At 36.8% G+C, this 18,004-nt stretch overlaps 1 protein-coding gene across 2 annotated transcripts in view; it reads right to left on the reverse strand.

Moving 5' to 3' along the window:
• MRPS22 (mitochondrial ribosomal protein S22) overlaps positions 1-15,124 on the reverse strand; it is a 586,067-nt gene extending 570,943 nt beyond the window's left edge. For both annotated transcript variants that reach the window (XM_044070029.1, XM_044070028.1), the window contains exon 1: positions 14,597-15,124. In XM_044070029.1, the coding sequence (XP_043925964.1) occupies positions 14,597-14,750 (154 nt within the window). In that variant the 5' untranslated portion in view covers positions 14,751-15,124. The remainder of the gene's footprint in view (positions 1-14,596) is intronic.
• Positions 15,125-18,004: the final 2,880 nt, after the last annotated feature.

Raw genomic sequence — 18,004 nt, forward strand, 5'->3', positions numbered from 1 at the left:
CTACTAGTCCACAACCCAGGCAAGATAATCCGCAGTGAATACTGTACATAAAACAATCTCCTGTGTAGTAAAAAATATGATATCCAAAGGTCTTCACGCCAAAGAAGATGTTTAACGTTTTATTTAATAAGAAGTAAATAAAGTACGTTTTTGCGGTGGTCAAAGCCACCGCTTCCTCAGGACAGAGCTAAAAAACATTTGAAAAGTACCGCCAAAACATTTATAAATGATACGTGAATGGCGTGGCAGGTTAATTAATTCTGTTTAAAGGTACAATAGACCAGCACAGCAATTTGCTCACGCAAAATAGTAAATTCGTTGACGAAAGCCAACGATTAAAACTGTTCAAAAGCATACTGTTGTAATTAAAAAATACAGTCAATACAAGCTATTTAAACAACAATAAATTGTGCAATGATTACAGTACTAAGGCTCGAAAAATCAAATATAAAAAATAAGAAGTACATAAAAGTTGTATGAAAAATAATTATAAAATAATACAAGCATTTAAGTCTAAAACTCGGAACCAATTAACGTCAATGCTGTAGTAACTAAAAAAAGTGATGACGCTAGTGTGAACCAGTACATGAAAATAAAAGAGAAAGAGCTAGTACTAGGGTGGATTCTAGTAGTACTATACTAAAATTTTAGTGAATATGTGTACAGCACAACAGGCTGCAAAATACTATGAATTAGCAGGAACGGGAGAGCCTGCAATTCAAACAAGTCACCAAAAAGTAAATCAGCAAGCTTAACTGGTGTCATTCAGTCAAATAAAAATTCAAGGTGTAAATGTTAGGAACATAAAAATGTAAAACAATGTACATAAAAACCTGCAACAGTAAAAAAGTGCAGGTAACTGATGACATCTCTGATGCTATTGTTTCTGTTACAAGGCTGACAAGTTACACCTTAATAGACTGTAATTTAGTGCATGACCAAAAGAAAGAAACTAAATGTTAAAGCAAAAAGACCAGAGTTCCTATCTAGCACCATAAAAATTGTCTACCAATCAATGGGAAAAATTTTTGTTAGAGTGAAGTTTAAGAAACTCGTTAAGAACAATTAATTGTAAGTTATCTCATGTAACTCCTCAGTTTAAGAATACAAGCAATGTTACAGTGCTCATTTAGGCCTGGAGTACAGAAAGAGTTCAATAACAATTGCCATTCTAGTTCTCGTGATTCAAGGAAAAGGCTAGCAGGACCTCCCCTAATAGACTGTGATACTTCTTCAATGGCCATAAAACAATAGGTATGTCCTACATATTTTAAACAATGTCTTGCTAAAGCATTATCTTCATTTTTAGTTCTTATTGCATACAGATGCTCGTAAACTCTGTCGGTCTGTTTTAAAATGCTTCACAGCAATTACATAGGGCCAAGTAAACTATAAATCTGGATACACAGTTAAGTCTTTGGTTGATGTAGTATTTCCTTTTTCCTATCTTAAAGAAGTTACAGGTTTTTATGTGTTGGCAATATTTACAGAACCCACAAGGAAAGCAACCCTTTGACTTAATGGTGTTATCTAGTCTATTGTTGTTTTCGAGTATTGATTTGAGGTTGTTACCTCGTTTGTACACAAACCTTGGACAATCACCTAGTTTTTCAAAGAGAACCTCATTGTTCAAGATAAAATGCCAGTTTTTAGTTAAAATGTGTTGGATGTCAAAAGAATCACTGCTAAAAGTAGAAATGAAACTGGTGTTAAAAGTTCCGGCATTCAAATTAACCCTAGAGCTGATGTTATAGTCTACACCCTTTTAGGCAGAAAAGGGCCATTATAAAGGGCCAATTAATCAGAGCTGCCAGAATGTGTAGTAGGGAAACGGCATTCATCCATGAATGTAATAACTTAAGAGGAATGTTTCTGAGCAGAGACTACCCTTTGAGTTTATTTTTAGAACTTTTAGAGGAGATTAATTACAAGCGTTCAAATGGGTTGTACCCTCCACTACTTAAAAAGACGGTACCAGTAGTGGAAGACACAGCATTTACCCTAGAAGTTAGCGAATGTTTTTCGCCTACTGTGAATAACATCAGCTCTAGGGTTAATTTGAATGCCGGAACTTTTAACACCAGTTTCATTTCTACTTTTAGCAGTGATTCTTTTGACATCCAACACATTTTAACTAAAAACTGGCATTTTATCTTGAACAATGAGGTTCTCTTTGAAAAACTAGGTGATTGTCCAAGGTTTGTGTACAAACGAGGTAACAACCTCAAATCAATACTTGAAAACAACAATAGACTAGATAACACCATTAAGTCAAAGGGTTGCTTTCCTTGTGGGTTCTGTAAATATTGCCAACACATAAAGAAGTTAAGATAGGAAAAAGGAAATACTACATCAACCAAAGACTTAACTGTGTATCCAGATTTATAGTTTACTTGGCCCTATGTAATTGCTGTGAAGCATTTTACGTGGGAAAAACAGACCGAAGACTTCGCGACAGAGTTTACGAGCATCTGTATGCAATAAGAACTAAAAATGAAGATAATGCTTTAGCAAGACATTGTTTAAAACATGTAGGACATACCTTTTGTTTTATGGCCATTGAAGAAGTATCACAGTCTATTAGGGGAGGTCCTGCTAGCCTTTTCCTTGAATCACGAGAACTAGAATGGCAATTGTTATTGAACTATTTCTGTACTCCAGGCCTAAATGAGCACTGTAACATTGCTTGTATTCTTAAACTGAGGAGTTACATGAGATAACTTACAATTAATTGTTCTTAACGAGTTTCTTAAACTTCACTAAATTTTTCCCATTGATTGGTAGACAATTTTTTATGGTGCTAGATAGGAACTATGGTCTTTTTGCTTTAACATTTAGTTTCTTTCTTTTGGTCATGCACTAAATTACAGTCTATTAAGGTGTAACTTGTCAGCCTTGTAACAGAAACAATAGCATCAGAGATGTCATCAGTAACCTGCACTTTTTTACTGTTGCAGGTTTTTATGTACATTGTTTTACATTTTTATGTTCCTAACATTTACACCTTGAATTTTTATTTGACTGAATGACACCAGTTAAGCTTGCTGATTTACTTCAGTACTAGCTCTTTCTCTTTTATTTTCATGTACTGGTTCACACTAGCGTCATCACTGTTTTTAGTTACTACAGCATTGACGTTTATTGGTTCCTAGTTTTAGACTTAAATGCTTGTATTATTTTATAATTATTTTTCATACAACTTTTTTATATTTGATTTTTCGAGCCTTAGTATTGTAATCACTGCACAATTTATCGTTGTTTAAATAGCTTGTATTGACTGCATTTTTTAATTACAACAGTATGCTTTTGAACAGTTTTAATCGTTGGCTTTCGTCAACGAATTTACTATTTGGCGTGAGCAAATTGCTGTGCTGGTCTATTGTACCTTTAAACAGAATTAATTAACCTGCCACGCCATTCACGTATCACTTATAAATGTTTTGGCGGTACTTTTCAAATGTTTTTTAGCTCTGTTCTGAGGAAGCGGTGGCTTTGACCATTTATTTACTTCTTATTAAATAAAACGTTAAACATCTTCTTTGGCGTGAAGACCTTTGGATATCATATTTTTTACTACACGGGAGATTGTTTTATGTACAGTATTCACTGCGGATTATCTTGCCTGGGTTGTGGACTAGTAGGTTTGGCGGTTTTTTGCTGTTTTTTGCTAATGTTCTTATTCGCCTAGATGCAGAGCTTATGTTGAATTTGTAATCACCTTATTTTAAATGTTGTTCGTACTAACCAAGGGTCTGCTATAATCTCTTTGTATATTTTTCACACACTTGATATGTTTTTGGAGCTTTACTCCCTGGGCATCCGTTGAAAAGGGGTCTTGTATCTTGCCTGGGTTGTGGACTAGTAGGTTTGGCGTTTTTTTGCTGTTTTTTGCTAATGTTCTTACTCGCCTAGATGCAGAGCTTATGTTGAATTTGTAATCACCTTATTTTAAATGTTGTTCGTACTAACCAAGGGTCTGCTATAATCTCTTTGTATATTTTTCACACACTTGATATGTTTTTGGAGCTTTACTCTCTGGGCATCCGTTGAAAAGGGGTCTTGTATTATGCAGTCAGAACTTCTCTGTAACCAAGTGCAAATAAATAAATATTTCATATTGCCATGTATCTCACATTTAACATTTTCCCACTATTTCTCCTTTTTACGTGACTTCTTCATTATTCAGAATAAATGCACAGATGCTAGACATACAACAGGGTTTTTCAAATTCAACACTCATTTTTTTCTATTATAAATGATACCTTTCTCCACAGGATCTAATTTTGCTTTCCAAAAAAAATTTAAAACAAACTTCCATTACTTGTTTTTCCATATTAGTAGGAAACAAACCCCACACAAGTATGCTACGATTTCCTAACACATAGGTATTTAAACATATATTTTTTAAAGACAGAGCAAAACTTTTCCACTATGCTATCAATTCTGTTACTTGTTCAAATATTGCTTTCCACTGTTCTATTACTCTTTCATATTCACCAGATCTTAACCCTAGCAGATTCATTTTTCTATTACAATATATTCCTTTTATTTTTCTTAATTTCCCAATCCTTTACTTTAGCTCCATTTAATTATGATCCTAGTTTAATAGTATCTAATCTTTTATTACTTTACTTCTCCCATACCTTTCTTCTTGCAACCATAACCACATCATCTGCATATGATAAACATATTGGTACTTTTATTTCCTCTATCCAACTCCCATGTTGCATTTTTAACCAATATTCACATACTTGCTTTATAGCATTCATTACCAAACCAAATGGCATATGTCTGAGGGCAACCTTTCTATTAACTTTTCCCCCCAAGCAACCCACTTATCTTCATCTTTACCCCAGAATTTTCATAATGTCTTGGAAACTTTCACTATTTATTCCTCTATACCATAAGCATCAAATATTTTCCACATTACCTCATGACTAACCCTATCAAAGGCTTTTGCACCATCATGTTACTATTTCCTTCTTGTATCAAATGTATTAACTTCTTTAAGCATTAACATCTTTTAGTTCCTTACCTTAACACAGAAGCACACCCCAAATGAATATTTGGTCCAGCACCTCCTATATTCTTTTTTTTGCAAAATTCTCAAATATTTTGCAATTTGCATTTGCTAAACTTACTGATCTCCAATTTTTTTTTTTTTTTTTGCAAAATTCTGAAATATTTTGCAATCTGCATTTGCTAAACCAATTACTGACATATTTGCTGTCATGTTTCTTCCCCTATATTAACTGTATTAGTCCATCACAAATTCCTTCTTCTTCTCGCCTCTCTCTTAAAGGGGGCACACACACAAAAACTGAAAAAAAAACATGCTTTTTTCAGCGTGTCTTAAGCTTTTTTTGTATTACAGTTGATATTTTCTAATTTGTTATATACTCCAAAATGGACTGAAATGGGGCTGCCATGCTGCATGACTTAGTTTTACAATCCATGCTTTTGTCTCTCTGCTGTCATTTTAGAGGAAGAGGTTCATTTACTTTGGTTCTCTTTTTCCTCTCTCTCATCTGCTCAAGACAGTACTGTGACTGCCTACATCGGGGAGGGTGGCCTAATGGTTAAAATGTTTGCCTTACAAACACAAGGTACAGGGTTTTAATCTCACAGGGGATAATTGACTAGGCTTAAAATGGCAGTTAGCCTAGTACTAATCTATGAACCTATGAACCTATAATCTGTCAGCATCAATCCATATTTTCCATTACTTTGCTTCCTTTGATTTTTAGTGGCCACAGCTGGTACAGCACTTGATTTTCTTTCTTTGCAGCGCTCGGTCTGACTATAGGGAAAGACAAATTTGTAATAAACGGGTGAGTGGAGTTTACTTGTTCATTTGTTTCAGAAAAAAAACATGAAAGTCTTGCTTTTGTTTAGACAGTGTTGTAGTTCAAGGCTACACTCCTTATCTGAGATGTGAGACTGGTAATATGTGACTGATAAACATTGGCATTTAAACATGCCTTAACAGCCATTGCTCTTACAGGCTCTGTAGTTGGAATAAATGATCTAACCCAATTACTCTGCCAATACTATCCTTCATGACATAAGAAATGATGTAAAACACCGGAAAGAAAGGAAAACACAAATAAGCTTCGACACAAAATAAATGGAAATATTAAATGATGCTGTTCCCATAAGTGACGTTTTTAGTGTTGGATTTTAGGGAAGGAAGATCACTTTCTGAAGAAAAAAAATTGACATTGGGGTGGAATTCTCCTTTAACCATTAATTTACTATATTGCCAAGACAACTTATTTCATCTTTGCCCATATCTTTATATCTTAGTTCATCTGGAACTAGTGCTCAGGTTTCTCTTCCTTCTTTTATTTCTTGTAATTATTTTACATTTTTTTAATATTTTTACCTCGTCTGTTATTTTTATAACTTTTTGGGTATATTTGGAGCTTTTCTCACCACACCTCAGCTGAAAATGGGCTCCTACCCAGTAATCAAATGTCATACAACCAAGAAGTCGAATTTGCATAATATTTTCCCAAGATGCTAAGCTCATACCATGGTTTTCTCCTTTTCTTGTTTTAATATAAAAGAAGATTTTTATGTAACATTTTCATTATCACCCACTAAAACCACTCTGCTTTACTATCATAACATTCTGCAGTCTGCACACCTCCCATTATGTGTTTCAAGTCTGTTTCAGCATAAAACAAAGTCAGTTTTAAATATACCACTCTGACAAATAGAATTTCTTCTCCCCCTCCCTTAATATAAAATAACTACACAACTTCACAATGTTTCTGTCTTGAGTTACTGTTCCTTTAATTACAATTATATAGTCTAATAATTATGGACATTCTACCACAAGCATTTTTTCGTCTATATCCCACATAACTTCTATTGCATCCATTATTCCTAAGTCGTCACTTTTACCACAAGTCATGTGTGAGCACGTCTCATTTTCTGCTAAACAAAAACTGTTCTCCATACCGCTCCAATTTTTTCTTGCATCTTTTCTAATGAATTTAGTATCTAACAAACAATGACCATGTTTATTTTTTCACATTATTCTGTTACTGTCAAGCTTCTGATTTAATTGCTAATACTGCTTGCATTAAAACATCGGAGAGTTTCATAAGGTTTACCAAGAGGCCCAGACAGCCCTGCCACAGCACTTCTGCTGTATATTCATTCAGAAAGGTTCGCCCTCATGACCAAACCACACCAACCGTGAGTAAATCCAGCATTACCCACACCCAGGCATGGGTTATTGCTTAATTACAGCAGTACAAATGATTTTATCAGAACTCCATTAGCAAACAACTGTACTTGTTTGAGGTGAATGATGGTACAGAGTAGAGAAGACATCAAGAGGGTATTCTATAGGTGAAGTACAGGGGCAGAGCCATCTGCTGGTGAGATATTCTTTTAATCTTTTTTTGAAAGAAGAGGTGTTTGTATTCTTTTGGATGTCCTGAGGTAGAGCGTTCCAGACCATAGCTATTTTATTGGAATAGAGGGAATCACCATGACAGTTGTGTGACTGAGTAATTTGTCAAAGGATCCAAGGGACCTGCAGGTAACGTTGGGTTGGACCACGTTAGAGAGGGCAGGGCAGCTACTGTTAAGTTTATAAGAGTAGTATTTAAAATGCTTCCCTATTTTTGGGTCTTTGTCCCCCCGTCATTTCAGGCTTTCTCCAGATTTTTTGCATAACAGGTGGAGACGTACAACAACATGCATGATATCAGTGACACAAAAAATGTATTACAAAGAGTGCAGCTGGATTTAGCACAGTAACGCAGCGCATTCCTAGTCCCATCACCTGATTAAGGGTAACACACGACACAGAATGAACAAGGTAGGGAGAGGCTGAGGAAGAAAATATAATTTCATAAAATATGGAACACAAAGTTAGTATGAAGAGCATTTCTAACTTAAATAAATGATGCCTGGCCCTACAGACTAGAATGAGACAACCAAATGCTACAGAACTGTGTTGTGTAGTCATGTGTTTTGTTCTTTGAGTCTCTGCTTGCTCAATGAGTGATAATCAAGTAACTTAGCAGTTCTACAGGATCACCTCTAAAAATAAGCAATTGTGCAAAGCAGAGAAACCTTGTAAAGAAATTAAAACAGAGATACAGACATATGAAGAGATGGCTTGAAACTGACACAGAATGTAGCAGATGCCAAAAAACACATGAGCACTTTATTTCAAAGGGTGACCCTTCTATTAACATATTACCTCAGTTGCAGATACAGAAAATACCAAATTCATTTCCAGAGTTAATAAACAGCTAGACAATAACCATGTGCAATATACAAAGAGATGCTCCAAACAGTTACTGAACTTAAGAGGAAAGTTACCAGCTATATAAAATCTAAACAAATGGGAAAGCGCTCTTGCTTTTAATTTCTCCAAATGTTTATGGTTATTATCACATCAGTGGGAATGAACCTAATTTCTACAGCATGGTGTAGATAAAGTTTGTGAAAATAGTACTGTTTCAGTCTTTTACACTGTCAAGAATGCTCTTCTCAGTACCTGCAAAATACTCAGAATTGACAAACCTATCTTTCACATGAGGTCACCTGTGCTGGTAAAAGCAAACTCGTTAACACCTATACAATGTGGAATGTTCTAGCAGCGTACATACATCCTTGCATTCCATGCCATTTTCTGAAACATAAATAACCAAGAAATGTGTCCACACAGGCAGATTGCAGGCAATAAGAGCCGATAGAACCAGGAATAGTCCAAATATATGCATAAATTCAAGCCAACACGTTCAGTTCCAAAATTCTTCTTTTATTCAAGCCAACAAGTAGACAGGTATAAGCGCTTTCATTCAGAGTAACAAACAGGAACTTCATCAAATACAATTAATTATAAGGAAATTGCTGTTTTCATATGAAATATCTCATGACATCACTTCCTTAATTAATTAGGACCCCTGACAAATCAAGAAATCTTCAAAATAAGATGAATATGCAAACATATAAATATCAACAGAAACATAAATGAGCAGATGTCAACACCCTAATAAAAATGTGCATCACAAAAGCATATATAAAATTATAAATATTAAAAATATATATACATGTCTGTGTGTAACCAATTCCAGGCTAGACAAGTAAAATTCATGTGCAAAACAACAAACAAGACATAAAAAAATCAATTTTATAAACAAAACCCATGCATGTAAGGGATTGGTTTCACCTATTAAGAGCCTTTAGTTTAAGCAAACAATTGATCGAAAGATTATCATTTAAACCTGGCCAATGGATGGTGTAACTGCCATAGCAGTTCAGCTTCTTCGAGCAAATATGGCCAAGCTGCCCCCCTGTTATGGTTTTTTTGGACTTCAAGTACTACAAATTTAAACCGATGATTATGTTCACTGATGTGTTTGGCAAGGGCGTTTATGTCACTAGCAGGGTTGCCAGACGTCCCTATTTGGGCGGGACTGTCTGTCCCGAGATCAGCAGCCTGATCCCGAGTCCCGCCCTGCCGGTTTAAATCCCGGCCAGCCTCTGCTTTGTTTTTTTTTTGATTGGCCTGTATACCTGGCATACGGGCCAATCAAATCGCTAAACACGGAGCTTCTTGTGTTCCGCATTAAACAGAAGTAGCTCCGTGTTTAACGATTTTTAATTGGCCTATGCCGGTATACGGGCCAATCAAAAATTGCTAAAACACGGAGCTACTTCTGTTGAATGTGGAAATGCAATGCTCCGTGCTTAGTGCAGAGCTACTGAGTTCCACATTAAAGACCTTTTTTTTTTTTTTGGTCTTCACTTGCCGTGAATGACTTTTTTTTTTGGTCCCTACCTGGCTGGCTGGAAATCTGGCAACCCTGTTCACTAGCATCCTTCATGTTCCTAAGATGTTCACTAATTCTATTTTTTAGTTTGTGTTTGGTTTTCCCCGCATAAAAACATGGGCAGAAAGAACATATAGCACAATAAACCACTCTTTCCGTTGAACAACTACACCACCCAGGTATTTTTATTCTTGTGGTGTTGATTTCACATTCACTAACTTCCAAAATAAATGGGCAGAATTTACAAGCCCCACACTTAAACATCTGACCCTTCCTATAGGTTCCATCATTGTTACGTTCAAAAATATTCTTTAAGCTGGAAACCTTCTTAAAAACACACACAGGTTTCTCCCCTAAGATTTTAAATAGTTCTCTGTCACTACTCAGCAAATTCCAGTTTTTACACAAATGTCTTTAATGGTGTATGTATCACTTGAGAAAATAGTAGAAAAACTGGAATAATAATTGGTTTCTTCAACCCCAGGAGTATGATGTCCCCTACAGTCTTCCTGATTGTTAACAATTGTTAAGTCATTTGTATGGGTGTCCATATTTATTTCAGTATTTATTGCATTCAACATCATCAACCGAGATTGGTCAGTCTTAGGGCTACCCAAAATTGGTGAAAAATAACAACACTGTCTTTTATCACTAACTTCCTTCATAACATTATCTATTAAAGTAGGGGGATAACCTCTCCTCAAAAACATCTCCTTCAAGTTAAGACATTCGCTAAGAAAGCTTGTCCAAGTTGTAATCATGCGTGCCGCTCGCACAAACTGCCCCTTAATCACTGCACGTTTCTGGGTAAATGGGTGGCAGCTATCAAAATGCAGGAAACTGTTGGAATAAGTTTCCTTTCTAAAAATTTCTGCCCCAAATCTCTGTTGGTCCAAGTCTTTTAAGACTATCAAGACAGGAAATTTCACATTCATTAACACTGTGTGAACCTAAAAAAAAGCGGTTGAGTTGTTAATATAGTTAATAAATTCCATTACTTGATCCTTAGGACCTTCCCATAAAATAAACATGTCATCCAGATATCTCATGTTCTAGCAGTGTACATAAATCCTTGCATTCCAGGCCATTTTCTGAAACAAGATGTAATGGTGGCACAGTGGACAGTGTTGTTACCTCATATCAACAGGTTCCCCAGTTCGAGTCTCAGCTGGGGGTGCTTTCTGTGCGAAGTCTGCATGCCCTCCCTGTGCTCGCATGGATTTTTTTCCAGGTGCTCCAGTTTTCTTCCACATTCCAAAGACATGCAATAGGTGGATTGGATACTCTAAATTAGCTACAGGTGTGAGTGTGTGTGTGTGTGTGTGTGTGTGTGTGTGTGTGTAAGAGCTACTGTGGCAGGGTTAGCTACTCAGAGGTGTAAACCTTGGCTCTAGACTATTGCCACTGTTGAAGTGACACTCCCTCCCCCCCTTGCAAACCCAGAATCATAATTTTGCTATATTTTCACAAACAAATTGTCGTAGCTTTAAAACTGTCCAAATTACACATATATTGTTAGAGCACTTTTGTTAACCAGACACAAGACAATAGAAATTCCTCTCTGAGTGCGTGTACATTGATGTATTTACAGAAATATGAAATTCCTCTCTGAGTGCGTGTACATTGAGGTATTTACAGAAATATTAAAAAAAAATGCTTAATTGTATAAATAATATAAACAACACTGAATATCTCTTCAGATGTGCAACATACAGTTCAAATATAAATTATACTTTCCTTAACAACATTTAAGGTTTCATCTGATGCTATACAATAGTTGTAAGTCACTTGCTTTTGAAGTATGTATGGAAATATTGCTTATTTGCATAATTATTAACAGACAACTAGCAATACATGTGTAGTAAAGACCTCAATACCTTGCACCTAAAAACAGTAGGTTGTGCTGTTGGTTCACACGGTAAACTTTAAGCTAAATCTAGTATAGTGTGATACAAATGGACATTGAAAATTTTCCTGTATCCAGCAATAGCATTTTACATGATGCCCTACAATAGCACGTAGGTTTCTTAGTTATAAAAATATGAGCATAAATATGAAAAAGTGGCAAAGGCTGAATCATTTCTCTACTGCAAAAAAATCCCATATTAACTTCCTGCCCATTCTAATACTGCCTATTATTAGCTGGTTAAGGCATTTAATACAAGAAGCCAGACCCAAAAGGTCTAGACACCATAAGGAGCTACAGGTGTGACCTGAACGATACAGAAAAGGTGCTACAGCCTTGAATGAGTTACACAGAAATTATTCTTATTTTAAACAAGAAACATCTTTACTAAATCATCTATGACACAGACAATCATACATTTGTATAAATGAAAATAAACTATACCGGCATAATTTTAATTGCAGACTATCACAAACCATACTGACATAATTTTAGTTGCAAACATCATACATCACTTATAATCTATTCAGTCATTGTCAGTCAAACATTATATAGCTCGTTCAAATTCTGCCTTCTTTAAAACCTCATTCCTCCTCTGTGTGCTTTGTTCCCACAATTCCCCTTTTTTCTCCTACGTAACTCGCTCCTACCTTTTTCTAAAAAGTCTAATTCCAGTTATTTTATCTCTGTTACTATATTCACTACTTCTAGTACAGCTGGTTTAGACTTTGCTATGTCCAGGCAATTCCAATTCTGTATCATAGCTCAAAAACATAATTTTCTTAGTTATACCAATTTGCTCACCCAGTATCTCTGAGTATTCTGCAAGTAATCTTTAAAGTCTGCCAACTCATTACACTCCCAGAAAATATGTTCCCAGTTATCAATTTCTGGACTCTACTTGGGATATAAAAATACCTATGTAAACACTTCCAAACAAAGATACTAAATCTTCTAGATTATGTTGCATATTTGGGAGACATACATGTATTCCTCCATTGTTTCCTTGTGAATTGCTTATCAATTCTCTTTCTCCCATCCTTTCTAACCTCCTCTGACTGATTCTTACAGCAATCATGCAATATTTTATATGCTCTACCAATTCTTCCTTTTTTGAACAAGAGCTTCTGTTCAAGATTCTACTAAAAACTCTAGCAGTTCTGGTCTTTCGCTTAGGGTCACCCTATTCCTTTTTCTTTGCTATATTCTGATATTAATCCTTGATAAGGAAAGGTAATCTCTAGCCTGCAGTCCAAACATATTGGCATCTTCCGATTCTATTACCTTTCCCTCTTTAATTATGTGCTCCAATACCTTGATTGTTTTGCCAGTTTTCATCAACAAATTCCAGCCCCCTCTTGACTATTGTCTGTTTCCCTAATAGCAGTCATCCCTAGCGGTGCAATCTCCTTTCTCCATGCACGTATTGGATTACTTACTAGAATACCTTCTGCTAATTTACAAACATAACATTCTGTATAGTTACTGTTATTGTCCTTAAGGATCTGCATCCAAACATCACATTCTCTCATTTCTTGAGCTTCCTCCCCCCTTTTCATCCACATCCTTTTCCACTTTGAATTATAGGTTTCTGCTTGTGTTATGTACAGTAGCCTTAACTGTGTAGCTCTGAAATACCCTTTCAAATCGGGTAATCCCAAACCGCCTTCTTCTACTGGAAGAATCAGCTTATTCCACTTGACTCTTGCCATCCCCCCTCCCAGATAAAATTCTTTACTTCTTATTAATTGCTATCCACAACTTCTCTTCTGATTGATAAAAATATGCCTGACCAGTGTATAAAATTAAAGGGACTAAAACATTTTAACTGTATCTTGCTATCCATACCCATAAAACAAAGCTTCCAATTTCTCAGTTTTTATATTACACAGAAATTATTTTCATTAGTCCAATCAATACTCCTACTACTGGAACTATCTGGGTGTCCATACTCTTAATTGCTGCTTGGATGTCTTCAAGTTTTATTATTTTATGTCTCTCAGTATACACGATAATATAACTGCTAGATGTAACTATTTCAATAAGGCGAGCTACTGCTTCCCCTTTTCTTCAAAGGGTATCTGGGCTTCTTGATCTTCTACTGTCTTACTGCTGATACTGGGTAAACCCATGAGTATCACTTCTCTGCCATTCTTTGTTTACAGATTATGGGTCTCCAGCAGATAAGACTAACAACAGGGATACTACCACACAAATCTTGACCTAGTGGGGAAATTGAGCATCCGACACCTACATGGAAAGCTGACAAGCAGAAATAACAGTGCGCTACCCCATAACACATCAGGAACATATGCTGCTGTAACTCACAGCACTGCTTATGTTCAAACATCTACACAAGTGGATTACACATACAATTTAATGTTAAAATAAAAAAGCTAGATCAAAGGCTGTACACTTTACCAAGCAAAACAGCTCTTAGATAAGTCTGCTTTTGTAATGGTGAACGTGATACCTCTCAGCATCTTTGAGCAAGAAATCTGGACAAAGCCATAAACAATGAGGGGGACAAAAGCCCAAAATATGGGCACATTTTAAATATTGTTCGTACAAACTTAGAAAGTTGATAGAATAACAGATTTTCAATTAGAATTAATTTTCTGAGGGGTATGAAGTCTGAAACTCAAACGTCTGCCATTGTTTTCTGACTTCAACGCTCAATTATTTTCCAATGATTTGCAGTAAAAAAACCGCAATTTTATGAGCAACAGACCAAAACTACGGAAAATAAATCTGGACATTCTGCGGAAATCAGTACAGTTGGTATGTGTACTCAAGTCCGTAGATCTCATATAGCATCTGTGTTGTGTTCAGTGAACAGATTATACACAAAGAATCAGTTTAACTACAGCATAAGTGTTATGCATACCTGCATTCGTTATCTTAGTACAAAGTGCTCGTTTAGCGCATCGGTAAAAAACATACGATCCAAAGTATGTATCTCTCACTTGTGGTACGTTGCTACAGAACAAAATCCTCATTGACCTGAACGCAGCCATTTTGCCTCTGAAGTAACAACACATGACAATTTCCGGTATAGTTAATAAATCCCCTCAGAAGCTCTTTTGGAACTTGTAGTCTTAGAGAATACGTTGGTGGAACGAGGGACTTAATGCTTTTAAATTGTCACGATGAATGTTGGGCTTATCCCTCCCAACGGTCTATAATGCAGTTTTTTGTCTTTTCGTTATAAACTGTAAAGAGTAAAAGATCGAGAAACCTACATTTTTGGCAGGTTATTGAAGTAATTAAATAATAACAGATGTTTGAATTTTAGACTTCAGCGTTGCCGCCCGGCGCCCGCCTCACAGCAAGTTCTTCTCCGATTCGATCCTCGGCTGGGGTGCCTTCTGTGCGGAGTCTGCACGTCCTCTGTGGCTGTGTGGGTTTCCTATGGGTGTCGTTCCTCCCACATCCCAAAGACATGCTGTAGGTGCATTGTATACTCTAAATTGGCCCTAGGCATGAGTGTGTGCCCGCACCTTCTGTGGAAGGTTGGGCGCCGGGCTGGCAGTGGCAACTGATACCGTAAAACTCCAGTGCCAATCATGAGAGGACAGGTGATCCGCTGTGGCGACCCCTAACCGGGAAAAGCCGAAAGAAGTATAAAAAAATGCATGATAATGCACAACCTACTATTCAAGCAACATTTTAAAGTTTATAATGCTCTGTGTGATTGATATACTGCAATATGTAATGCATTTTGATTGTTTTAATATGAAATCTTAATAAACGTAATGTTACAATAATGTATACACCTCTACTACTGGACATCGGAGCTGGATCGTGGACAAATGGGGTCCTGTGTAGGGTAATGAGCATGCATATGGTGGGTTTATTACATGAGCTCAAATTCCAGTCGCTTAAAGACCAGTTTCTCAGACAGATACTTGGAGGTCTTGTAGATAGCACAGCTAGCAGCTCATACTCAAACCCACTTACATGTTCATATTAGGGTTACCACCTGTCCCACTTTGCGAGGGACAGTCCCTCTTTGGGCATTTGTGTCCTGACAAAAAATATTAAAAATGGCAAATGTCCTGAGATTGTAGGACATAATTATGTCCCATATTTCATGTAATAGTTGCATAAAATAGTTATTTCTGTATCTAAAATACCTAAATGTTGCAAGAAACAGAATAAGCAACTAAACCGCTACAAGAATAAGCTTTTATTTAGGCAAAAAAGTTAAGTTCTATCCTTTGTACTGACCATGGGTATGTGTCGGCCTGTAAAATCTGATGTGTGTCCTGAAAATGTCCCACTTTGGCCATTTGAAAAGGTGGCAACCCTAGTTCATATGAGGTGGAGTGAGTGAAGCTGTTCGAACATCACCCAAACACTTTAGCTGAGTTCGGGCAACATTAGTGCGGCAGGGTGGGAGTGCAGTCAATGGCTTTAGGCAGTGATCTGGAGTATAATTTAGGTTTAAGGAGAGGGGTGTTTTAGGGCAAGGGAATGATCAATGAATTTAGGGTTAGAGAGGGAAATTTTAGAGTTGGGGAGGCAGAGGGGATTTTAAGGATATGGAGGATAGGCTTCTAATGTCCTGGTGGTAGAGCTGTGCAGTTGCTGGTGGGAGGCAGAGGTAATAAACTAGAGTTGGGCACTTGATAGAGTAAATGGCAGCAAGCAAGTGTATTGCGAGCTACCAGTACCAAAGTACTTGTAGTAGATAGACCCTAGTACATCCATTACTTGGCTGGCTTTCCTTAAATACCATAAAACACTTTTCAAAGGTGTCAGTGTGTATACTACTTTATTCTTTACTTTTACAATGGTCACCGACATTTGGATTTAATTTAAAACCTTTGGTTCAAATTTTAAAGCAAAATTACGGCCAGTCATACCCCCTACTGTAATGCCTTCCCTGGTAAAGTCCGACCACAAAATGGTCTCCTTTAAAGTAAAAATAAAACCTGGGCCCCCAGCTAAACTTGGTGTGAAGACTGGTAGAGATGGGTGAAGGCTGCTGGCCTATCCAGTTAGAATTGTGCAGATAATTCTGTCATTTGTAAATATGAATGTTGAACTTAAAACAATGTGGCAACATTGCCATCTGCTGTAAAGAAAGCTAAGTTTGGTCCTTTGAAATTAAAATTATTTCATCACTGCCTTTGATGTTTTACAAGTCGGCTCCAGTCCTGCTAGATGAAGGCTTCCTGCCTATTGTTTTAAGGCTAAAGTTAATGACCGGAATTTACATGTGGAATGTTCTTTATTGCTCTAAGTGTAAAAGAATGTAAATGCAGTTTCTGTCAGCCTGGGAACACCAGGAAGGTGTAAAAGATGATGTAATGTTTAGCATAACTGGAGTTTCAATTTAAACAGTGAGAACCAGAGATTATTAAGCGTTTTTGTCTAAAACAATAGGCAGGAAGCCTTCATCTAGCCAGACTGGAGCCGACTTGTAAAACATCAAAGGCAGTGATGAAATAATTTTAATTTCAAAGGACCAAACTTAGCTTTCTTTACAGCAGATGGCGATGTTGCCACATTGTTTTAAGTTCAACATTCATATTTACAAATGATAGAATTATCTGCACAATTCTGTCTAGCTAGGCTGGCAGCCTTCACACATCTCTACCAGTCTTCACACCTGGAATATTCAGGAACTATCCTAAGGCTAACCTCCTGCTATTAAGTGAGAACCTGGCAAAATTTCAAGTCCCCATAAACCCTGAGAACAATGCTGCTATGTAGAACTGTTCACAGAAACCCTGTACAAGCATGTTAATAGCTGCATAGAGGCAGCTGTACCTACCAGGAAGAAGTGCAGGACTACTCTAAAAACAAGCCAGTCTGTTGGATTCATAAAATCAGTAGGTGGTATAACAGTAGAAAGAACATTATGGCAAAAATTAGGAGGTGTAGCACGCAGCAGGATAAAAGCATTCTCATCAAACTAAACAAACAACTCAGAGGACAAATATAGTCTACCAAAGCCAAATTTGAGGTAAGTTTGCGTTCCCAGGCCAAGGACAAACACAAAGTATTCTTTAGCTATGTCCGCAACCTCAAAGGTGCCACAGTTGCGTGCAGAGCTCATTGTAGAAGGAGCCACGTATACTGAGCCAGAAGGCATAGAAAACCTCCTGGCTCATAAATTCCACTCCAACCTTACCCCTCCCTCCCCCTCAACCTTCCCTCAAGAAATATCATCAAATATAACTCCCCCTACTATCCGTAGGGAACAGGTCCTTAATGCTTTCTCTAAGACCAAGAACACTGCATCGATAGCCCAGACAATATCCCAGGATGCCTTCTAAATAGCATG

The sequence above is a fragment of the Protopterus annectens genome, chromosome 4.part1, assembly GCF_019279795.1.
Source record: "Protopterus annectens isolate FY-2018-M chromosome 4.part1, PAN1.0, whole genome shotgun sequence".
In the NCBI taxonomy this organism is placed as follows: Eukaryota; Metazoa; Chordata; order Ceratodontiformes; family Protopteridae; genus Protopterus; species Protopterus annectens.